Source organism: Pseudophryne corroboree, chromosome 4, assembly GCF_028390025.1.
Source record: "Pseudophryne corroboree isolate aPseCor3 chromosome 4, aPseCor3.hap2, whole genome shotgun sequence".
NCBI lineage: Eukaryota > Metazoa > Chordata > Amphibia > Anura > Myobatrachidae > Pseudophryne > Pseudophryne corroboree.
The window spans coordinates 65808334-65833810 of NC_086447.1; the positions used below are offsets into that span (position 1 = coordinate 65808334).

At 44.7% G+C, this 25477-nt stretch overlaps 1 protein-coding gene across 1 annotated transcript in view; it reads left to right on the forward strand.

Annotated features, from left to right (window-relative positions):
- IL17A (interleukin 17A) overlaps window positions 1–3448 on the forward strand; it is a 35870-nt gene extending 32422 nt beyond the window's left edge. The window contains exons 2-3 of the mRNA XM_063919216.1: window positions 1785–1996; window positions 3158–3448. Of these exons, the coding sequence (XP_063775286.1) occupies window positions 1785–1996; window positions 3158–3395 (450 nt within the window). The 3' untranslated portion in view covers window positions 3396–3448. The remainder of the gene's footprint in view (window positions 1–1784; window positions 1997–3157) is intronic.
- The last annotated feature ends 22029 nt before the right edge of the window (window positions 3449–25477 follow it).

Consider the following 25477-nt stretch of genomic DNA (forward strand, 5'->3'; position numbering starts at 1 on the left):
CGAGGGAGAGTATTAAGCTCAGCTTCCTCCGATACCCCTGACGGTTTTTAAAATAGTTGGGATGCTGGGAGCTGGTCATGTGACTGGCGCTCGGGATCCCGGCAGTCACCATGCTGACGCCGAAATCCCAAGTGATTAATTGTCCGACAGTCGGCATGCCGACTAACAGGGACTATCCCCACTCGAGAGTGTCCATGACACCCATAGAGTAGAAATAGAACCTATGGCGAGAGCGCTGCAAGGTTTGTTGCACTCACTTTCCCCCCCACTGCTGCCATTCTGTGGCCACGACCCCGGGGTTGGTATGCTCACCACCAGGATCTCCAGCGCCGGTCACACGGCTCCAACCCTAGGATGGTGGGATCCCGTACCCAGCCGCTGCTTTTTGTTTGGTGGAAATACGGCAACTTTTTAAAAGTTCAACAGTCATTAAGGGGTCTATTTACTAAGCTTTGGATGGAGATAAAGTCGCTGGAGATAAGGTACCAGCCAATCAGCTCCTACCTGTCATTTTTCAAACACAGCCTGTGGCGTGGCAGTTAGGAGCTGATTGGCTGGTACTTTATCTCCAGCGATTTTATCTCCATCCAAGGCTTTAGTAAATAGACCTCTAAATTCTAAACTTACCAGATACATGCAAGTATTACACAATACTAGAAGTAATATATGTTTGGGCGGAGGTGGTGTTGTTTGTAGTAGTCAAGTTTCCCAAAAGTTACATTTATAGTATACAATTGATATCACACAACATGGCACATTACAATATTACATACTACAAACCATGACCCCATTCTGGTATAAGGGAATGCAGAATAATATGCAAATTCTTACAGTTCCTATAGTAGTCTTGGTTAATAAGTCACCAGCAGATTCCAGCTCGTGCGCTGTCAGACATAGAACGTAAGATTTATTACATTAGATTTTCCTTCTACTGGCAGAGAATCTATGACATCTTTTAAGGTGAAAATGATTGCAGAGGAAAACCACTGTACTGATAAGAAACCACAACTTAACCAACCCGTAGCGGAAACCCCAGCGTTCTGTAGATAAATGTCGGGGTCTGGACCTGTACAAGTCAGAGCCTTCACCTGCTGTACTGACATCTACACCTAGGAGACCGAGCATCCACAGCACAATGTACACCCTCAGAGCAGCATCCATGGTGAGTATTATATTACACATCACACAATGTGATATAAACATCACATATGCTGTAACAGAGATATATCAGTTCTAGATCATACATGAGCAACATACTGTACAATTTAGTGGACCTTCTGGCAAATCTGCACCTATGAAAGAGACGGGGAATATTATTACAGTATTATTTATTTATATAGCGGCAGCCTATTGCGTTGTGCTTTACAATTTTCAAGACAAACAGTAAAATGAGAAATAGACAGAGCAGTAAGAGGGTCCTGCTCGTAAGCTTACACTCTATAGACACAGTGATAGGGGTGTGAATATTATATCACAGCCATCTGACTCCAATGTGTGTCTGTTACCTGTTTTATTTCCAGCTATATACTGCATGTTATGTTATGGTGATTTGAAACAGAAAGTGACAGCTGAGACTGAAAAGACAACTTTTACTAAGATAGGAAACAATATTCAGGGGCCGTGGAATAGCAAATGTGCCGCCCCATAGTAATCTGTGCCCTGGGTGACAGGACCACTTGCACACCCCTTCCTATGGCCTTGTTTGGAGCCCTGTGTATAATAATACAATCCAGCTGTTCCTTATGTACAAGTTACTATTCCACATTTTTGCTACCCTCCGCCAGACTCACCTTACTCTGCTGCTGTTACTTCTGGGAGTCACCGCACTGACTTCTGCCCATAGTCTGGCCCTGCATCATCCGAAAAAAGAAGGATGTCCACTGAGCAAAGACACATCCTTTCCGTCCACCATAAGAGTCAGTCTGAACATGAGTGGACAAGCCCACCCACCCCAGGGTGATGTGAGGAAACGCTCCGTCTCTCCATGGGACTACAGGTAGCCTCGATGTACAGTTATTGTGCCCCCTTCCTGCATAGTAACCCTAAAAGGGTGGCCTACAGTGTGTAGCAATGAGTTCTCTTTAGAAGGACTTTGCCCATTAATAGGCTACAATTCCACTGACAGGTCCCAGAACAATAACTGTCTGGTTCACGTCACGTGTACACAGATGTCCGCTATACTTCCCAGTAACCGGGATACCTTCTGTCATACCTTTACCCTATAGCTGTTATATAAGAGAATACTGTACATCAGTACACAATGGTTATTCATGTGCGGATCTTCTGGGAGGATGGGGTGCAGCGATCACCAGGAATATGATGGTCTTATATTTTACATTAATCTTGACCTTATGTAAATGTAGGAGCTTGTGTGTGTCTGTGTATGGGGGGGGGGGGGGGATGCAGTTTTATTATTTTCTTGCGTGCAGAGATTTATTTTAACACAGGATAGAAAGTGACCCCTTCCAAATCTAAATCTCTCAGCGCATTTGATTTCCCCCCCACCGCCCCCACTGTGCACCGCTGCATAACATCACACCTTTTATATGATACTATATATACATGAGGCCCCAGCTTACTGCTACAAGTCTCCGATCATCTGTTATATCATTAAATAACTGACTGATATTATATATAATGATGATGGTGCTTTGTCTCATCTGGAATATGCTATATTGTGGCATCAAACTAAACTATAGAATGCTCTTAGTGGTAAAGTTACTACCCCCTTACATATGTGCTTCCTTTTCTCTTCTCTCTCTTTACTATGTCCTTGTAGGATATATTGATTTACAATGAAAATGATGTACCACCTTCATCACCTTCATATGTATTGTATATAGCATGCTGCAATTTTAACTAAAGTTATAGCACTGTCTGTATAGTTTCAATGCTTGTTGGTCATGTATTTGAATAATCAGTCAGAGCTGTGTATTTTCATTGTCCCCTGATACGGCCCAAATCAAATAAAAACAGCTCTGACCAATTATATAAATGCATGCCTGAAAAGCATGGAAGGGGACATGGAAATAAAAGTGATGCATTAAGTAAAAGTTGTAGTAGTGAACAGATAAGTCAATGCGTTAAGAGTCCCCATAAGGTGACACCTCTACTCAATTGCTGAGCAATTAACTGAATTTTTATTTCCTATGCTCAGCCATGACGCCAATATCAACAGGATCCCCCATGTCATTGCCGAAGCCAAATGCCGCCATCAGGGATGCCTGGATGCCTACGGTAATGTGGACCTCAGCTTGAATTCTGCCCCCATCAGACAGGAGATCCTGGTTCTACACCGAGAGGTGAAAGGATGTGCCCAGACCTTCAAGCTGGAGAAGAAGATAGTCACTGTAGGCTGCACCTGCGTCCGGCCCATTGTCCATGAGCAACAATAGAGGCCGGAGGTTTGTTGTGACCATAGAGCCTTGTGTGGACACTGTCGTTATAATATGAGCATTTTCTCTGTGTGTTTTCACGTTGAACATACAGAGGAGAAGATAAAAGTAGCACTGGTAAAGTGCGGGTCATCGTAGCAATTTTTGTTGCACTATAAAGAATTAAATTATTATTTTTAATAATGTATTTATAATATTTGTTTGTATGTATAATGAACCTGTCTTAATACACCTAACTCTCAAATGTACTTGCAACCTGCAATAAAATATGATTAAAATAAAATCTAGAGATATCTTACTTTTTTGTTTTTTAAATGGTCAAACACATGAAAAAAGATACATTTATTTAAAAAAAATTCTACATTACATTTTCTTTTGCTCCATAGACGTCACATCGAATGAACCAAGAGGTAAAACTGTGAGCTATTTTTCATATGGATTTTCTCCAATAAGAAACACTACAGAATACCCAAACACTATTATCGTGTAGGAGTAATAATAATAATAATAATAATAATTATTATCATAGAATTTTGTTTTTCAAGCACCTCACCTGAAAAATAATGATACTAAAAGTTTAGTTACTCTCATTTGGGAAAATCTACTTTTTTTTTTCTTTTATCAGCTCTCTAACCCCCTGAGAATCTAGAGTATAGTACTGGTGTGTCCCACCACAGGACGGTTCCGGTATGAATGGTCGACCATGTTATGGTCGACAGTCATTTGGTCGACCACTATTGGTCGACATTGACATGGTCGACATGGACACATGGTCGACACATGAAAATGGTCGACACATGAAAGGTTGACATATGAAATGGTCGACATGAGTTTTTTTACTTTTTTTGGTGTCGTTTTTTGCGTAAAGTGACTGGGAGCCCCAATTAGTGCACCGCGTCCCCTCGCATGGCTCGCTTCGCTCGCCATGCTTCGGGCATGGTGCCTTCGCTCCGCTACCGCTTTGCTCGGCACACTTTACCGTTCCAATCGTAGTCCATGTGGATCATAAAGTATGGAAAGGTTCCCCAAAAGAAAAAAAAGTAAAAAAACTAATGTCGACCTTTTCATGTGTCGACCTTTTCAGGTGTCGACCATTTTCATGTGTCGACCATGTGTCCATGTCGACATGTCAATGTCGACCAATAGTGGTCGACCTAATGACTGTCGACCACAACATGGTCGACCATGTGAACGGATACCCCACAGGACTGCCTGGTTGGTACAGTATTTGTTAAGGGCTAGTCATGTGTTCCCCTCACTTCTACAGTAGCCATGGAGAGTGCTGGGGAGGATTCCTATAGATCCTTTTCCTGGTACACATGCAGTGTAGTGATATGTTGCCCATAGACTGTAATGGAGCTATCTACTATGGTCCCTGTACATACATTCGGAGGCTTGCTTATTGTTTGCGGGTGATTTTGCGGGATAGCCTACAAATAATCATTGATAAATAGGCTCCAACATGTACCAATAGTACTTTTATTTTACTTTGTTTTATCAAAACTTACTGATCTTAATAGTATACCTGAAGTAACTGACGTGTTTATATACAACTAAATCTGCCCATCATACTCTCTCACCATTACAGCAAAGTGTCATATTGTACAAGGAGGCAGGTGTTATATTATATGATAAACTAGGGAGTTAGGTGTTTTCACCACTAACATTTATTATATATGTTTTCACTAGTCTTCTTAATGTTAGTAAAATGCAGATACGTAGGCTTGATGCTAGAAATCAATGTTTCTCATGTCACAGTACCCACTGTCACCAACACTAGTGGGTACATGGTCTGAGATAATAATGACGTTTAATATGTACATACAGTGTCTTTACAAGTGTTATCTATTTATACTAGAGTTGCAGGACACAAGTCATACTCAATAGTGTATTAATACAGAAGAGAAAAATAATAATAATAATTTTATTTATATAGCGGGGGGTTTTCAGCTGGACTCAAAAACATGGCCCAGGATTAGAAGTACAGCAAGTGGAAAACAACATAAAAATAATGAAAACACCGAAACCTAGAGAGCACAATAAGCGTAATGCAGGATCGGTGTAGACATTTTGGGTAATAACTTCTACAGGTCGTATATTTGGGATCAGTATGATCTGCTGATGGATGGGATACCGGCTCTCAGTATACCAACAGCCCCCCATCAAGGCCCCTATCCCTCACCTTTTCCCTACCTTAACCCTAACCCTCCCTTGGGGGTGCCTAACCCTAACCACTCTCCGGTGGTGCCTAACCCGTTGGTTTATTGACCGCCGGGATCCCATCCATCGGGAAGCTAACTGCTTTCCATATATTCTACCTACAAAAGGCACCAGGTAAGGCAGCCATCTTTGGCGTACTACGTAAGATTACCCTGGGTGGAATAGGTCACGCCTCGGAGTAGGGTCCCAACATAACCCTCAGATGCATGTATTTTTCATCCCATACACAAGCTTACCAGGTGAGGCAGCCATGGTGGATACACTACGAAGGTTACACTGTGGAAGTAAACCCAAATAAGTGTGTTTTAAAATGTTAGATATTTGTGGAAAATTGCAGTAGACGTTTTCTGGCAGATGTACTGTATAATGCTTCTCCTGAGCCCATTCAGTATATGTATATTACAGGGCATAACTACAGACTTAGTTAATAAGACATACTTTAATATTATACTAAATGCATTATAGATGCTGGGTTATGGCTGTCTCCAGGCTGAAATGCTTCATATGTGACACAACACTATCGTTAGAGAGATCCATTTTTGTGTGTGTGCCCAATTTCCTCAGGGAATTCTGGTCCGTGTTGACCTGGCTGGGTCAAGCTCACAGGGATGTGGGTAATATCCGGCGCCCAGGATCCTGTCAGTCAGGGTTAGCCTGCGGGAGGGATGGGCTAGGGTTAGAGTTTGAGTCCCAGATTTATCAAGCCTTGGAGAGTGAGCAATTGCACGGTGATAAGGTACCAACCAATCAGCTCACAACATTTTTCAAACGCAGCCTGTAGCATGACAGTCAGGAGCTGATTGGTTGGTACTTTATCACCGTGCAATTTAGCACTCCCCAAGGCTTGATAAATCTGGGCCTAGATATTTACCAAACTCCATAGGAATTCTGAAAGACGGGATGCTACTGCTGGCATTCTGATCGCCACAATCCTGTGTGCTGGGACATTGATACTAACTCGGCTAGCATTAGAGGAGATGTATCAAGCCTTGGAGAGAGATAAAGTGGAGTAGTTGCCCAAAGCAACCATACAGTGATTTTGAAGTCTGTGCTGGATAAATGTCAATCATAAGCTGATTGGTTGCTTCGGGCAACTTCTCCACTGTATCTCTCTCCAAGGCTTGATAAATCTCCCCCGTTATGAGAGTGACAACACACTGTTACAGTGAGACCAGTCCAGCCTGGCATAGTTTGTTGCTAGTTACCAATCTTGTAGTTATGTCTGTATTAGTGGTAACAAGCCAATGCAATAAGCAAAGGAGAGAGAGGATCAGCTGCACATCATCACTAGGTTAGTGTAATCACACATTACTGGTCTAGAGGGTATGGGACTCAGGGTCGACAGTGTCTAAGTCGACACCTATTGGTCGACAGTGGCTAGGTCGGCACAGGAAATAGGCTGACATGAGTTTTTAGGGGGGTTTTGTGTCGTTTTCTCCGTAAAGTGACGGGAAACCCAATTAGTGCACCGTGTCCCCTTGCATGGCTCGCCATGCTTCATGCAAGGTGCGTCGCTTCTACCGATGCGCTCGGCACAGGTAACTGTTCCCAATTGTAGTCCACATGGATCGTAAAGTATGAAAAAGTTTTAAAAAATGGAAAAAAAAGTGAAAAACTCATGTCGACCTTTTTCCATGTCGACCTTGCTCATGTCGACATAATGGCCACGTCAACTTATTTCCTGTGTCAACCTACTCAATGTCGACCAATAGGTGTCAACCTAATGTGTGTCGACCTAGACAGTGTCAACCTAGAGTCTGGATACCAGTCTAGAAGGATTCACTTGAAATGGGGAATCTTTGATGGTTATCGGAAAGATATGCCATCTACAGAATATTACCATATTGGGACTATGGGGCAATTCAGTAAGGATAGCAGATGCTGCTAATCAGCAGAATTTGCTATCCTTTTGCACGCATGCTGGGGGTCGCTCAGCACTGGGCAAGACCGCCCAGCATACTGACTGGCGCCTCCCCCATGCTACAAGCAGAAATTGCGATCGCCTCGCAATTTCTGCTTGTCAGCAGAAACTAATGTTGACTCCTGCCAGCGTAGCTTAGCTGCGGCCGCAGGAGTCCCAACGCCATCTTACCTGTCGGGGTGGCTGCATGTGATGTCACGCAGCCGCCGTGACCGCACCCCCAACATGCCCCAGTTCGCGCCGCACAGCCCACTGTTCGGGTTGCCACGCCCCTGCAACGCTCCGTTTCCTCCCTGAAAATGCAACGTTGCCGCCCCCCTCCCACCCCGCGACTGCCTCTGCCTGATTGACAGGCAGAGGCAACCGCATTTTCTGCGGCCCCCCCACATAAAATGCGGACGCATGCGCAGTAGGGCCTGCTGTGCATGCGCCTGCAGCACCCCCGCAAAACTTCCGTCCAGATCGCGATTTGCGATCCGACCTGAATTAGCCCCTATATTGGGAACCAGCTACAGTAAACTCACCTCATTGAGGGGGACGAATGGTCACAAAATCCTTATTTTAAAGTAAAAATGTCGGGACGCCATGAATCCCGTGGCCACCCACCGTCCCTATAATGACTATTTAAGCAATTTGAAGTTTCCAATTAGCTTACTTTGTCCTATAATTACATGTCATTATTCGGTGTTTAAAAAAAATGGCCTCAAATTCCCCCAAAATCAACTGTTTCGTTGCTTTATGCACCCCAAATTTAATTACAATATTTATTTTATTTTTAAAAATAATTGCTTTTTATCATTTTTTACATTTAAATCAACGTTTTTTTTTTTCTTCATATTTTCATTTTTTCCTATCAAAGTAAATTAAAAAAAGTTTGCTTTTTAGCATTTTTTTTTTAAAGTACAAATCAGACATCTAACACCATTTGAAAACCTCCAGTACTATCCTTACATCCACTAACAGCCTTCTGTATGATTCTGTAATTTAATTTGTCTCTTTTTTGGGGTCTAGGAAGGTCACCCCAATTTTTCTTCTGAGACACTGAGGAAGCCAGAAAGCGAAACAGCTGTCTGAGGAGACTCAGTGCAGTGCAGCCAGAGCCGGAACCACACACCCTGATATCCACGCGCAATCTTAGGTACCTTTCCATTCGAGTGACAGCCGGCGGGTCCACATGGTGGGTAACGGATCCTGCAATACCCTGCGGCATCAGGACCGTTACTACCATTAGGGTCCCAGCACTGTTACCAAACTACTTTCTTCCAGGCACTATAGGCAAAAAAAGAGGTACCGCTCACCTTGCATCAATGTATTTACACATGCACGGAAGCAGCATACACTCATAAGGGGTTTGGTGCTCTTTATTTCATCTTACTGATAACATGTATCTTTAAATCTCCCTTTTTTCAATGCTCTCTCATTGTCGCAAGGAGAACTCAGAGGACATCCTGCGCTGTTACATCAGGGTGCCCGTGGGCGATCTTTTCAAAAGCAGAAGCATTCTACCTGTTTCTAACCCTTAGGTGCAGATGGGACACGCTCATTCACTGTATTAATGCATGTCACACAGTGAACAGTAGCCACCCCACTACATCTATGATAGGAGTGCCTTTTTCTTCCCCTTTTCTGCAATCTGCAGCAGCTCATTTGCTCTTCACCTCTCTAACTCACCAATATGACACATGTGTCAGAGGATAGATTGGTTATTTACCCTGGTTACATTGATTCCTGCATATTGAAATGATGGATATATATGAAGAGCAATAGTGATATATATATATATATATATATATTTTTTTTTTTTTTTTTTTTTGCTACAGCTTGTTTTTGAGGCATACTAGATACGTCTGCCCAGACAACTTCAATTAGTAATAGCCTGCCTGGACCTGAGATACGGATCAGGGTGTTATTTATAGTGGATACTCGATACCAAGAAATTATTTACTAATATAAGGCTTACCGGTTTACTGCACTGAGAAAATTAACAGTATTTGCACTGTAACATTTACAAGAATATTATTATTATTTTTTGTTTATATTATGGATATTTATATCCTAGATCCTGAATAAATACTATGATTATTTCGCTACTACCTCTTTATAGGAACCAATGACATGCAATCTATGGGGAGACTGCACTTACTATGAAGTTTGAACACACACTAAACCATCATTGTTACTTATTTACTCTACGCCAGTAGCATTTATTACAAGAGACTGAAGTATTGATGGAAAATCTATCTACAGTGTTTCTGTTTCCTGTGTTAGCCGACTATACCAGCCCACTATTTGTCTCCTTCTGTTAGGGGACTGTTAAGGCTACCTGTTGCAGGAACTAGTGTCAGTATTTATCATATTGGCCCTGACTGCGTCAGGCATATCTCCCCATGGCGTGTTCATACCACACGCAAACCTAGGTGTGGTTTTTTTGTCATTTTTTTGTTGTTTTCTATTGTTTTGTCATTTTTGTATTTATGTGTGTATGTTTTTGTCCCAGTCCTGGTTGGTGTCAACAGCTTTTAATGGTAATTAATAAAAGTTAGATTTTATGCAATATTTTTCAATGAGTGCCCCCCAAAAAACCAGAGTCTTTTCCTCTTCTTTTTTGGTATACTAGTGTTCACTCTCAGGGGTGCACCTCCACATGAGTTACTGCTATAGTATCCTTCAATGAAGGATTAAATTTTAAACTACTGTGTTTTTTTCCAATTCATTCAGTGTCATATCATATTTCACCACCTGTGCTCAAGTTTCCCATATCCCCTTTCTCCCTCTACATTAAAATGTGTTCTAGTCTGTAAGTGTACCAAATGGCATTTATTGCGGCAGTTAATATAGGAGACAATGTTGATTTCCAGCTTGCCGCAATTTGTCACCCCACTTTTTCATGCCCTTCTCTCACATCGTGTTTGGCAGGCAATTTGCAAACCCCGGCTGTGAGTACTGCGAATAGGCACTTTTAATTGGATTGGAGAATTCTTAGGTGCACGCATTCATGCAAAGTCTGCGAGTTTAATGAAACAAACTCGCACCTACTGTACAGTAATTGGATTGACCCCCTAGATTAGCATAGAACCCTCACAGCTGTTATAGGCTGTCCACTGGAAGCTTCATTGACACGGCATAAATTCCTAATTCATTCGCTAGTTGACCCCAGCGATGGAACTTAATAAGATTATAGTGTTTCAGAATCCTCGGAGCAGGTGTCTCAATGGTTGGAACAAATTCCACTGACGCATTTCGTCATGCTCGTTATAATTTTGTCAAGGGTAGACTTCATCAAAGTTGTAATTAGTACGACACAATTATATATAACTGGCTGGTATTTATCTTTATGATTAAGGACCAGATGTACTAAGCCTTGAAAAGTGATGAAGTGGAGACTGTTAAAGTACCAGGCTGGGTTTGAAAAATGACAGTTAGGAGCCGGTTGGTTGGTACTTGGGAGTCTATTTACTAAGCCTTGAATGGAGATAAAGTGGACAGAGATAAAGTGCCAGCCAATCAGCTCCTAACTGTCATTTTTCAAACCCAGCCTGTGGCATGGCAGATATGATTGGCTGGTACTTAATCTCCATCCAATGCTTAGTAAATAGACCTTTTTCTCCGTCCACTTTATGTCTCCCCAAGGCTTAGTCCATAACCCCCCCCCAGTCAATGCTATGGGGGGTATTCAATTGTTTGAAAAGTCAATTGTGTGTCTGTTTTTTCCTATATAATAGACAGGAAAAAACAGACACCCAACCGTCTTTTCAAACAATTGAATTCCCCCCTATGCCTTTATTTCTGTAGCAAGAAGTGAAGTAGTTGCAAAATTTCCCTTATTGGAGGCTGAAGGGGACTGTAACTAAATTGTAAATATTTGGGATGCTTGGATTGGTACAGTTATGTATGGTGGATAGATTTTCATATTTTCGTATTTCTATACATTACTTAAACTTCCCAACAGATATCTCTTTATTAAGCCACCTTGACTTTCTTGGAAAGTCTTAAATGTAAAATAATTTTCTTTATTATACTGTTGTTAAGTTTATCTCTTTATGTAGCATAGAGGGGGTCATTCCCAGTTGATCACTCACTGCCGTTTTTCTCAGTGCTGCGATCATGTCACTACTGCGCATGCGTATGCACCGCAATGCGCAGGCGCGTCGTACAGGTACAAAGCGGATTGTTGCTGGGCGATGGATTTAACGAAGAATCCGTTCGCACAGTGATCGCAAGGAGATTGACAGGAAGAATGTGTTTATGGGTGTCAACTGACCATTTTCAGGGAGTGTTTGGAAAAACGCAAGCGTGTCCAAGCGTCTGCTGGGCGGGTGTCTGATGTCAATTCCGGGCCCGGACAGGCTGAAGTGATCGTAAGGGCTGAGTAAGTCCAGAGCTACTCAAAAAACATTTACGTCCCGCTCGGCTGCACAGGCGTTCGCACACTTGCAAAGCGAAAACACGCTCCCCTGTGGGCGGCGACTATGCATTTGCATGGCTGCTAAAAGTAGCTAGCGAGCGATCAACTCGGAATGACCCCCATTGTCCCTACTAGATGAATAGGTAGAGAACACATAACAGACTTGATCTGCGATAAGAAGCTATACTGAAATGACTGGGTAAATAAGCACTTCTTATCTCTCCTTAATGACTATATTACTACACTGTAAAACTCCTTTATTCCATTAATAAAGCCGCTACAACGTGTCCTTACTGTATGTTAAATTCTGTCTGTGCAAACATTTAATTTATAGAGTGTCCTGAAGTGACTTTCATGTAATCTGAGCTGCAAATATATTCTGCCTGCTGTATTACTTACTGCAGTCTACATGGATTTACTATGGTGGTCATTCCGAGTTGTTCGCTTGCTGCTATTTTTAGCAGATTTGCTAATAGGCTAAAATCCGGCAGTTCTGCGCATGCGTATGCACCGCAGGGCGCACGCGCTAAGCAATTTTACACAAAACTATGCTATTTTACTCACGGGCGAACAAAGCTTTTCAGTCGCTCTGTTGATCGGAGAATGATTGACAGGAAGTGGGTGTTTCTGGGTGGTAACTGAGCGTTTTCCGGGAGTGTGCTAAAAAACGCAGGCGTGCCAGCAGAAAACGCAGGAGTGGCTGGAGAAACGGGCGCTGGGCGTGTTTGTGACGTCAAACCAGGAACTAAACGGACTGAGGTGATCGCAATCTAGGAGTAGGTCTGGAGCTACTCAGAAACTGCAGGGAAATACTTGATAGCAGAATTGCTAATCTTTCGTTAGCAATTCTGCTAAGCTAAGATACACTCCCAGAGGGCGACGGCCTAGCGTTTGCATTGCTGCTAAAAGTAGCTAGCGAGCGAACAACTCGGAATGACCACCTTTAGGCGATTCCACTGCACAATACCAGTGACTGCTGATCACTACAAACACACTCAGATAAGACTATTGAATTCTAGCTCTGGTGCAAGGATATTACTTTTTGTGTATTACTCTTGCATGTGTTGCACCATATTATTTATAATACTACACCTAATATATATAAATTTGTAATATTATATTTAAAAATTAAACTGGTGTCTTAATATAAATATGAATCCTTCCTTATTGTAACAGAGCATGGTTGGGTGTACAGTATATGGCTGTGTAAATGTCCTAACTCAGGGGGTAATTCCAAGTTGATCACAGCAGGAAATTTGTTAGCAGTTGGTCAAAACCATGTGCACTGCAGGGGGGGGGGGGGGGGCGCAGATATAACATGTGCAGAGAGAGTTAGATTTGGGTGTGGTGTGTTCAATCTGCAATCTAAATTGCAGTGTAAAAATAAAGCAGCCAGTAGTTACCCTGCACAGAAATAAAATAACCCACCCAAATCTAACTCTCTCTCTGCACATGTTATATCTGCCTCCCCTGCAGTGCACATGGTTTTGCCCAACTGCTAAAAAATTTCCTGCTGCGATCAACTTGGAATTACCCCCTCAGATAACAGCTCACTGTCCTCAGGCAAGTATTAGCAATTGTCTGTTCCCACCCCTTTAGCCTGATTGGCTGAGCAGAGAAGCTCCAAAGGCATGATGGGACATGAAGTTCTGGGAAGAAAGTGCAGTCTACTGAACCCAATGATAAAAGCTGCTTGAATGACATGCCTCCATTGCATGTGTGTGAAATAACCCTGGACAGAGGCGGTGGAATGGGGGTGGGGGGGCAAGGGGGCAGCATGTCCCCCCCCCATACATGTCAGAGGCGCAGGCGTGGGGAGAGGGAGCGCTTACCTCCAGATCACCGCAGAGAATCCTGTCCATGTCCTGTCCAGCCGGCTCTTCACAGACGCAGAGGCATTACTGGGAGGAGGCGAGATGTCCCAGCAGGCTCAGCATGGCCACGCCTCCTCCCAGTAATGCATCTGTGAGAGCCGGCTAGGACAGGACACGGGGCAGCATGCTGCGGCGCCGGAGTTTTGAAGTCAGATTCTCTGCGGTGATCTGGGGGATAAGCGCTCCCCACATAGGGTGGGTAATCATGGGGGGGGGGAGCGCCAAATTTTATATCTACGCCCTCCCAACCACAAAATGTTCTGACGCCCCGGGCAGAACTTAGCTGCCGCAGAATGAGCCTCTTTGTACTGTTTAGCGCATGCAAAATGCACCAAACATCCATTGTAATCCCCGACCTCCCAGAGTGCAGTGCAAACCCTGTGACCCCACACTTAGCCGATGCTTCGCCCTGTAGCTCCCAGGCTCGTATGTAAAAACAACAAGTGTCACTAGTTATAGCATACATGGAACATAAACAATAGCATACGTTACCAATGGCACGACCGATCTAACGATAGATTGGCTGTGACATACACACTGAACGATATATTGCATGACTGCACGGTATATAGTTCACTCTCGCATTACCCTGACTGACCATTGCCAGGGTCGTCACCGCAGGCCGTGCAAATGTCCCGTGGGAGAGCGCAGTCATGGGTGCACACTGGATGATGTACCCGATATGTCTGTCCGATCCGCCGGATTGGACAACGTATCGTCCAGTGCGTACGCAACTTATGACACAGAGGGCTACACAAGCCTGTAGCCAATCAGAGCGTTTCAATATTTAAACATTAAGGGGAATATTTATTCAACAATATTTGGAGGGGTTTAAACAAAAACACCTGCAAATATTAAGGACACCGAGGATTTAATATGGAGGCACCTCAGCTGATATCTCCGCTGTCTCTAATAATAATAATAATAATAATAATAATTATAATAATAATAATTAATAATAAAAAAGAGGTCATAGTATAACTTGTGGATTGTACATCTTTGTAGCAAATAATGGATGTGTTCTACCTATTAGCCAGGGATGGATCCAGCCCTCTGTAACTTTGAGCTGCTCCAGGCAGCCCCCCCATTACAAAAGTGAAGTAGTGTTGTCTAAAGGGCTTTTCCAGTGCAATATCCTTTTTCGTGTGTACTCTTCATTGTAAAGTCCTGCTCATGAATACAGAAATATAGAAAACAAAACGTAAAAATGAAAACAACATTGCTCATTTCTGTAATACTGTCTTCCAATAAGTGCAACATGTTGTAGTATTGCGTTCACGGTTAGATTACTATAGCTGGCAGCCCATACCCACATGTGTGCACTGAGATTTACACCGGCCTCCGCTGATTCATCTTACACGGTAACAGCAGATGTCATTCACCCAAAATCATCTTAATGTGCTATTATTAGAAAGCTGAGGTCGTGCGGTGGTAAGCTGCCATTTATCTCAAATTCAAGTCACACTTATGCTTTCAACCACCGAGTCTTCCTTTTACTAAACTTTCCAGTAAGGTGACTGAAACCATTACACAAACAATACGCCTGCCTGGTGCTACAGCAGCTCTTCACGTCTCACGGTGGAAAAATAAAGCACATAGCTTGTCTGAGATGAATGTCAGGTAACGTGACCCCATTTTTAGGCATTGCACTGAGGTGTGATCGGGTATGAAGTCTGGGCATGTTTCTGATTTGGGAGTAAGGTAAGTATGAGCAAGTAACTGCACCTGGGTAACGCCATGGTGCTCTGTAGGTTGGGCAGATGTAATGTGCAGAGAGATTTAGGAAGGGTGTGTGCAAACTGAAATCGAAATTGCAGTGTAAAAATAAAGCTGTCTAGTATTTGTGGGCTATGTGCAAAAGCCGCCAGCATTTACCCTGCATGCAAAAGAAATTTATTTGTTCCTCCTTGCATTGCAACATGGTTTGTCACTGCATTTACCCCAGTGGGGCGCAGAAGAAACTGCAGCGCATTTTGTGATTTGGCCGCTCATTCGCCACAATATACAGTAAGGGGTATAATTACTAAAGTGCGGGTTCTCAGAATTGGATTGTTGCCCATGACAACCAATCAGATTCTAGCTATTATCCTCTAGGACAGCCGTGGCCAACCTGTGGCTCTTGAGCCGCATGCGGCTCTTTCTTTATTCAAATGTGGCTCCCGACACTCAGTCACCTGACCACAACAGATCCTGGAAACTGGTGCACTCCAACCAGACACACAGCAGCACTTCGGTGACTGAAAACTGAGAGAGCCAGATACTGGGCTGTAGTGACGTGAGGGTGGGCTGGAGTGACACAGAAGGATCCTGGTAGGAGAGACATAATGGGGCAGCTGGCTGGAGTGACACAGGAGGGTGCTGGCTGGAGTGACACAGGAGGGTGCTGGCTGGAGTGACACAGGAGAATAATGGCAAGAGAGACACAATGGAGAGCTGACTGGAGTGACACAGAAGGGTGCTGGCTGGAGTGACACATTGACACATGGGGTAGCTGACTGGAGTGACACATGGAGGAGCTGAAGTGTATTATGTGAATATGGCTTTTTCAATATATTTTATGTGGATCTGGATTTTTAAATTATTTTATGTGGAAGTGTATTTTCCAATGTACTTTATGTTGATTCTGGCTTTAAAATGTATTTTATGTGGATCTAGCATTTTCATTGTCATTTATACCAGGGGTGTGGCCTAGCAGGCATAAGGTCACACCCCATTTTTACACACGCGCCTTCGGCTTGATGTTGGCTCTTTGACGTACCTAACAAGATTTGTTTTCTCTTTGTCTCTGACTGGTTGGCCACCCCTGCTCTAGGAGGTGCTAGATAAATGATAAGTAGAATCTGATTGGTTGCTATGAGCAACAATCCAATTCTAAAACCCTACACTTTAGTGATTATACCACTTACTGTATAGTGTGGCGATATGTAGCCTAACATGGGTGTTTCTGGGAGGTAATTGGGCAGTGACCAGGTGCCTGTGACGGGAGTGTCGTAGAAATATCGTAGAAGCCCAGCCCAACTTCCGCACTTGTCTGATTCAGAACCAGATCTGTTGCACATAGCAAGAGCCAATATTAATGATGACAATTGAGACTGCAGACAATAAATCCAATGTTCAAAGTCCCTCATACATGTGACACACGGATACGGCATACATGGGCTGATACTCGTCAGCGGCTGCCCCGCCCAGCTGCATAATCAGCCGCGGAATGCACCCAACTCAAAGTCTGAGAGTGTCCTCAAACATCATTGCTCATAGCGCACTATTCAGGATCCTGAGTCGCGAGTTGTAAATAATGTTATGGTGTGCATTGTGTCCCACGCCATATAATACACAGTTTAACCGCTGGATGGCGAATGCTCCACGTTAAGACTTACAGTGCTGAATACAATGCGGTGGCAGTAGGCAGTGATCTGTGAGAGGCTGGCCAATCACATTCTTCCCTTTATTAAAAAGATCTCCTTTTACAAAATACAATGCCACACTGCCGCCATGTTCACACAATTAATTTTGTCGTTACATTGTATACTACATCCTGGATTTTATTAGCATAAACAGCTTTATTATCTCAGAAAGATTTTTAGGTTTCTTCGCTATCAAATGGATAGAAATATGTAATGCACTGTACAACTGGGTCCCTGTCTCATTCATATGACTTCCAGATGGTCTCCATTGCTGTGCCGCCACGCTTGGCGGATTCAATACAACTTTTTTTTTTTTTAAATGGGGCCACAAATCAGACAAAACACATCACATATACACCAGGGGTTTTTACGCTTACCATGGTTGGCTGTGCCCTAACGAATACAGTCATCGCCCGCAATGCATGCACCCCCGAGTTTGAAACACAGCAGGGCGCGCAATTTTTTTTTTTAAATGTATTTATTTATTATTTTTTAATGCAACAAAGTTATTTGGTGTGTTGCTACTTACCTTTATATAAAAAAGTCCCCTTCTACAAAATACAATGCCACGCTGCAGCCCTGTTCGCACAATTCATTTTATGGCTACATTGTGTACTAAATCCTGGATTTTATTAGCATATACAGCTTTATTATTGCAGAAATGGATAGAAATATGTAATGCACTGTACCATTGGGTCCCTATCTCATTAATATGACTTTCAGATGGTCTCCATTGTTGTGCCGCCACGCTTGGCGGATTCAATCCGATTTTTTATTTATTTATACCCTTAGCCAGTGAGTACTATGGTACCAGAACTTGTACTAGTGTTATCCTGGACCTGCTGATGATTGCTACCCTCAATGTCTAACCTATCCCACGTGCTCTTGCTTATAGGACAATGGGGTAATGTATACTGGTCAAGTGGTAGCTGTAATCAGACCTGCATCCTCAATACATAGGAAAACAAAGTTAAAATTAACAAAATTAACAATATTTGAGGGCTCACCAAATTACCTACAGGCAAAATAATTAGTTAATCTACTTATTTAGGTCCATACAATAATTCTCTAAGGTCTGTCCTTGGTCCAGTATACATGCGCAGTGGGAGTCGGTGCACGTGCCCCAACAGCTACCGTTGCAAGGGAGATGGGACAGACCTAGGAGAGGTGGAGAAACCCGCTAGGTGCCAAGGACTGGGTAAATATGTGGGTGGACTACGACTAAGATGCAAAATGTAAAGAAAAATACTGCACACTGTTCCTCTTGGAGAGTCTCAGTCACGCTGGGTGTCTCGCGCCATATGGAGTAAGGATATATGGGGTCTATTATTCATGAAGCAGTGAAAAGTGTGGAGAAGTGAGCCAGTGGAAAAGTTGCCCATGGCAACCAATCAGTAACATTTATTATTTGCATAATATGCAACTGTATGGAGCAGCTGATTGGTTGCCATGGGCAACTTCTCCACAGGTTCACTTCTCCACACTTTTCACTGCTTCATGAATAGACTCCATACAGGGCAGCTCTTTCAAAACCACTGCATCCTCAGTGGATTCAGCACTGGATTTAGAAGGGCAATAGTGCGTTTTGTATTTTTTATTTTTGCCCTTTTAAAACAAGCGTCCGAAACTGCCAAGGATGCAGCAGCTTTGAATAGCATTACACAGTAAAATTGACCACTTGTTATGTATCAGTCATCTAAAGCAGAAAAAAATGAGGTACCGTAACATGTTGTGCTGAGTAACAATCTGTAATACAGAGACTGTGATCATGAGTCACACGGAGTCATTATATGATATGAAACTAATGGGAGTACAGTACTAGTCTCAGCAATAGCACTGAGGACATAGTTATATGAGACGAGGAGGGGAGCAGTGCGGGTAGTGGTAAGCGCAGGAGCTGTATTTTGTAAATATAAAACTGCAGGGAAAAAGATATTTCTTTTCTCCATTTTTATAGAAAACGGCAGTGAAATCATATATTGGTATCCTGATGACAATGCACATAGCACTGAAACACGCTGCTGTGCGCTGACATTCATCTGCATCTCAACGCTACTCAAACTGATATATACTGTAGGCAGAGGCGCTTCTTGGGGGGAGTAAAGGCCAAGGACTACTACAGTATAGGGCCTGGAGCAGGATGGTATCGGGATCCCGGTGTTTGGGATGCTGGCGGTCAGAATACTGACATCGGCATCCTGAGACTCAGGATCCTGACACCCCACGCAGTCTGATCCTAAACTCCGGCCCCCCCCCCCCCACACAGCCTAACCTTAACCCTCCCTCAGTACAGCCTAAACCTAACTCTCCCTCCTCTGCAGCCTAACCCTAACTATCCCTGGTGATGCCTAACCCTAACAACCCCCCTTTCCACAGCCTAACCCTAACGATCCCCCTACAGCCTAACCCTAACCCTCCCTGGTGGTTCCTAACCCTCCCTCCTCCGCAGCCTAACCCTAACTCTTCCTGGTGATGCCTAACCCTAACCCCCCCTTTCCACAGCCTAACCCTAACGGTCCCCCTGCAGTCTAACCCTAACCCTCCCTGGTGGTTCCTAACCCTCCCTCCTCCGCAGCCTAACCCTAACTATCCCTGGTGATGCCTAACCCTAACAACCCCCTTTCCACAGCCTAACCCTAACGGTCCCCCTGCAGCCTAACCCTAACCCTCCCTGGTGGTTCCTAACCCTCCCACCTCCGCAGCCTAACCCTAACTATCCCTGGTGATGCCTAACCCTAACCCCCCCTTTCCACAGCCTAACCCTAACCGTCCCCCTGCAGCCTAACCCTAACCCTCCCTGGTGGTTCCTAACGCTCCCTCCTCTGCAGCCTAACCCTAACTATCCCTGGTGATGCCTAACCCTAACAACCCCCCTTTCCACAGCCTAACCCTAACGGTCCCCCTGCAGCCTAACCCTAACCCTCCCTGGTGGTTCCTAACCCTCCCACCTCCGCAGCCTAACCCTAACTATCCCTGGTGATGCCTAACCCTAACCCCCCCTTTCCGCAGCCTAACCCTAACCGTCCCCCTGCAGCCTAACCCTAACCCTCCCTGGTGGTTCCTAACGCTCCCTCCTCTGCAGCCTAACCCTAACTATCCCTGGTGATGCCTAACCCTAACAACCCCCCTTTCCACAGCCTAACCCTAACGGTCCCCCTGCAGCCTAACCCTAACCCTTGCTGGTGGTTCCTAACCCTCCCACCTCCGCAGCCTAACCCTAACTATCCCTGGTGATGCCTAACCCTAACCCCCCCTTTCCGCAGCCTAACCCTAACCGTCCCCCTGCAGTCTAACCCTAACCCTCCCTGGTGGTTCCTAACCCTCCCTCTCTGAGGCCTAAACCTAACCCTCCTTCCTCCACAGCCTAACCCTTATTCTCCCTGGTGGTGCTTAACCCTAACCCCCCCTTTCTGCAGCCTAAACAACCCCTTCAGTCTAACCATAACCCTCCCTGGTGTTTCCTAACCCTCCCTCCTTGAAGCATAAATCTATACCTCCCTCCTCCACTGCCTAACCCTAACTCTCCCTGGTGGTGCCTAACCCTAACCCCCCCTTTCCGCAGCCTAACCCCTAACTGTCCCCTCCGCAGTCTAACCCTAACCCTCCCCAGTGGTTCCTAACCCTCCCTTCCTGAGGCCTAAACCTAACCCTCCCTCTTCCGCAGCCTAACCCTACGATAACTCTCCGCAGTGGTGCCTGACAACTGTCCCCAATGGTTCCTAACCCTCCCTTCCTGAAGCCTAAACCTAACCCTCCCTCGTCCGCAGCCTAACCTTAACCATCCCCCCACAGTCTAACCCTAACCCCCCCTCCCCACAGACAAACCCTAATCCCCCCCTCCCCCTAGACATCCTGACCCTAACCTGACCCAGCAAAGTTACAATCAAAATGCCAGCAGTCGGGATTCGACGCCAGCATTTTGATCTATTTCGGAGTTCTGACGCTGGTCTTCTGACGAGTGTTGGTATTCCGGTATTGGCATTCCTACTGCCGGCATCCCATCACCGTCAGTCGGAACTGGATCCCCCTGGAGCCCTTTTTTCTTGCGTTTGGTATCTTGTTTTACAACAGTTTCTGTAGATATAGAAGATCTCCCAATCCTACCTTCATTTTCGTCAGTGTTTCTGGGTCTGGCCAACCCCATTTTCATTGTTTATTATATGAAAAAAAATGCATTTTTACATGATTAAATAAATATTATTATTGATATTAACTGCCAATTAGTACAATAGCGGTTAGAAAGATAGATACATTCAATTGTCCATCTTAATAATTTAAATTTTTCATAGTCATAAACCTAGTATTTATTCAGCTTTCAGACAACCTAATCTCCATTGATTGGGCGTATTATTAAATCTATAGTGTCACATGACCTCCCAGCGCCGCCCGTCCATACAGTGTAAACAGGAAATGGGTCGCTATGACCCGGCTTCCCGTTTACACAGCACAGCTTGCCGGGTGGAACCCGTGTTCAACCCTGCAAACTACCCGAGTTGGAATACCGGGTCACTGCACCCGGATTCATCTAACTGGGCCCTTTTACACCCCGCAGCAACATGCTCATGTGCAGTGACCCGTGTTAGAAGCTGGCGGTGTAAAAGGGGTATAAATTTACCCCTTTGAGTTTTTTAAATCAATCAATCAATCAATCAATCAATCAATCAATCTGTATAACAGCAATCTATATTAAAGAACATTTGGTAGTTATACTAAGACAATCTATAGTCAATGGGAAGTGCAGCGATGAGTGGGGCTTCTAAGAAACAAAAATAAAATGTTTGCAAGAAGAAAACGCCCACGGAACAAACATGAAGATAACTTAATTCTTGGTAAAAGGAACCCACAACAGTTGGCAAGTTCAAATAAAGATATTATCTCTTCATCATGCCCATTTTCATATTATTCATCCACAATTGCTTTTGTCTAGAAGTTCATGGCGGGGGAAGGTGGGGTTACACACAGCCTTTGCCCACCCAATGTTATGATTCCAGCACTCTGGTCAGAGGAGATCTTATGGCAAGGACCGGAGCACAGGAACGGAATGCTGGGGAAGGGAGCAGGACAGGAAAATAGCCCCTGGCGCCCTAACTCTGTTGTCTCACCCGTGTTGTCAGAAATCCCCTGCGAGACTATGGTTTCTTGAGCCCTTGGCAGCCACGTTTGAAGGGCGGATTATGTCTGCCCAACTTCGATGCCCCCCGGTCTTAATGAGAGACAAAGGGAAACCCGAGACAGGGTGATAACAAGAGGCCCTCTAACTAAACAACCAGGCCAGGGGCTAAGCAAACTCAAAACTATAATATGTGCGGAGAAACCGCCAGGGAAAAGGACAACCAAAATATCCACTTGTCCAATTCTCCTACCCGGCACCGCCGAGTACCAGAGAGGACTTGTGGAAGCGGAACCCTCCGCAAATGCTCCAAACACAAAATATAAAAGGTAAAGCGGCTGAGCCGCAACACACGGCAGAGCTGCAACTCACGAACACCACTGGATATAAAACGGTGATCAGTCAGGACTCCAGGGAACCAAACGACCTCTTGGGATGAGATGACAACTCCCGAATACCGGACTTCTGAGGACTGGAATGACCGGATACAGCAGGACTGGAAACAGACTCTCAGCAAACAAAGGCAGCATGCAGGAAGCTATTACCGGCGTCTGTGAGAAGCCCTGGGAGTGTATTTAACAAGGAGTCCTCCAATCAGCTGCTAAAGGCTGATTAGAATAAATGCCGTGCAGCTGCCTTGCTGCACGGCCAGAGAGCAGGTGAATATCTTAATTTCCTAAAGCCTAGCAACGGGGAACGCGGTCCGCCAGTGGCGTCCCCGTTGCTAGGGTCAGTGCGGCTCAGCGCGCCCGGCGTCTAGCGTTGCTAGGGAGCCGGCGGCTGTACGCGCACGGCGTCTCTAGTTGCTAGGCGCCGGGCCGCGCAGACAAGCAGACGCCGGCGCCTAACAGTACCCCCCCCTTGAGGAGGGGTCAAGGAACCCCTAAAGCCAGGTTTCTGAGGAAATTCCCGAAAAAATGCCCTCTTGAGCCTCGGGGCATGAAGATCCTTATCCAGGACCCAAGACCTTTCCTCCGGACCATAGCCTTTCCAGTGAACTAGAAAATACAGCCGACCCCGGGACAATTTGGAATCGAGAACCTTCTCTACCAAGAACTCCTGTTGTCCCTGTACATCCACTGGAGATCTACCCTGAGAGATCTTCCGAGGAAATCTACTGGAAGAAACGTATTGTTTCAACAGGGAACAATGAAACGTATTTCCAATCCTGAGAGATCTTGGTAAACGTAACCGAAAGGCAACTGGGTTGACTCTTTTAATAATAAGAAATGGCCCAATAAATTTGGGTCCCAGTCTAGCCGAGGATTGTCGAAGCCTGATGTTGCGAGTCGACAACCACACCCTATCTCCCACCTTAAAAGTGCAAGGACGTCGGAGCTTGTCAGAAAATTTCTTCTCTCGAAAGGCCGCTTTTCTGAGAGCAAGGTGCACCTTTTTCCAAATGGCTCTGAGATGGGAGGTTAAGGTTAGCGAGGAGACTGAGGAATGATGAAAAAAAGAATTAGCTCTGGGGTGAAAACCAAAAACTGAAAAGAATGGAGACTCTTTAGTGGAGGAATGACAAGAATTATTGTAAGCAAATTCAGCCAACGTAAGAAACTCGGACCAATCATTCTGGAGTTTGGCTGAATACAAGCGCAAATATTGTTTCAATGATTGGTTAACTCGTTCGGTTTGCCCGTTGGATTGTGGGTGGTAACCGGATGTTAACGACAATTTCATCTTCAATGAGGCACAAAAACATTTCCAGAATTGTGCGATGAATTGTGGACCCCGATCAGAAACAATATCAGTAGGCAACCCATGAAGCCTGAATACATGGTGGAGAAACAAAACTGCCAACCCTTGGGCAGAAGGCAATCGGGGAAGAGCAATAAAATGAGCCATTTTACTAAAGCGGTCCACTACCACCCATATGACTCGGAATCCGGCTGAAAGGGGAAGGTCAACCACAAAATCCATGGAAATATGAGACCACGGCCTGAGAGGAACATTTAAGGGCATAAGTTGCCCGATGGGCAAGGAACGGGGAACCTTATGCTGTGCACAAACCTGACATGAATAAACAAATTCCTTGACGTCTTTAGAAAGACCAGGCCACCATACTGAGCGAGAGACTAACTCCAATGTCTTAGAGACTCCTGGATGCCCTGAAACTTTGTTATCATGGAATTCCGTTAAAACAGTAGCTCTCAAAAACTCAGGGACGTAAAGACGACCAGCAGGAGTAATTCTAGGAGCTTGGTGTTGAAGCTGTTTTAACTGGGTAAATAAATCTTGTGTGAGGCCCGCCCAGATGACCGAAGATGGAAGTATGGGGGTAACAGGATTGTTATTGTGAACCGGAAGAAAGCTACGTGACACGGCATCAGCCTTAGTATTCTTGGAACCAGGCCTGAAAGTGATTATAAATTTGAAACGCGTAAAAATAATGCCCAACGTGCCTGCCGGCCATTAAGCCGCTTAGCCGATTCAATGTATTGCAGGTTCTTATGGTCAGTCAATACCGAAACAGTATGTTTTGCTCCCTCCAGCCAATGCCTCCACTCCTCAAAAGCCCACTTTACCGCCAGTAACTCCCGATTACCAACGTCATAGTTGGATTCAGCGGAGGAGAATTTCCTGGACATAAAGGCACAAGGATGTAACTCCAGAGACTCCGGATCCTTTTGAGAAAGGATAGCCCCCACTCCAACCTCCGAGGCATCAACCTCCACCACAAAAGGCAATTCCGGATTAGGATGTCTGAGGACTGGAGCCGAGACAAAGGCTTGTTTCAAGGCCCGGAAGGACAACTCAGCATCACGCGACCAGTTGGTAGGATCCGCTCCTTTCTTTGTCAGAGCTACAATGGGAGCAACCAGGTCAGAAAAAGAATGAATGAACCTCCTATAATAATTCGCAAACCCTAAAAAGCGCTGAATTGCTTTTAAATTGGTGGGTTGCGCCCAACTAAGGATGGTCTGGAGTTTCTTTGGTTCCATGGAAAATCCCTGAGGGGAAATTATGTACCCTAAAAAAGATACTTCCGTGACATGAAACTCACACTTCTCCAGCTTGGAATATAAATGATTCTCACGTAACTTTTGAAGAACCAGACGCACCTGGGTAACATGTTGTTCCATTGATTCAGAAAAAAATCAGGATGTCGTCTAAGTAAACGACCACGAATTTCCCTAGGAAGTCA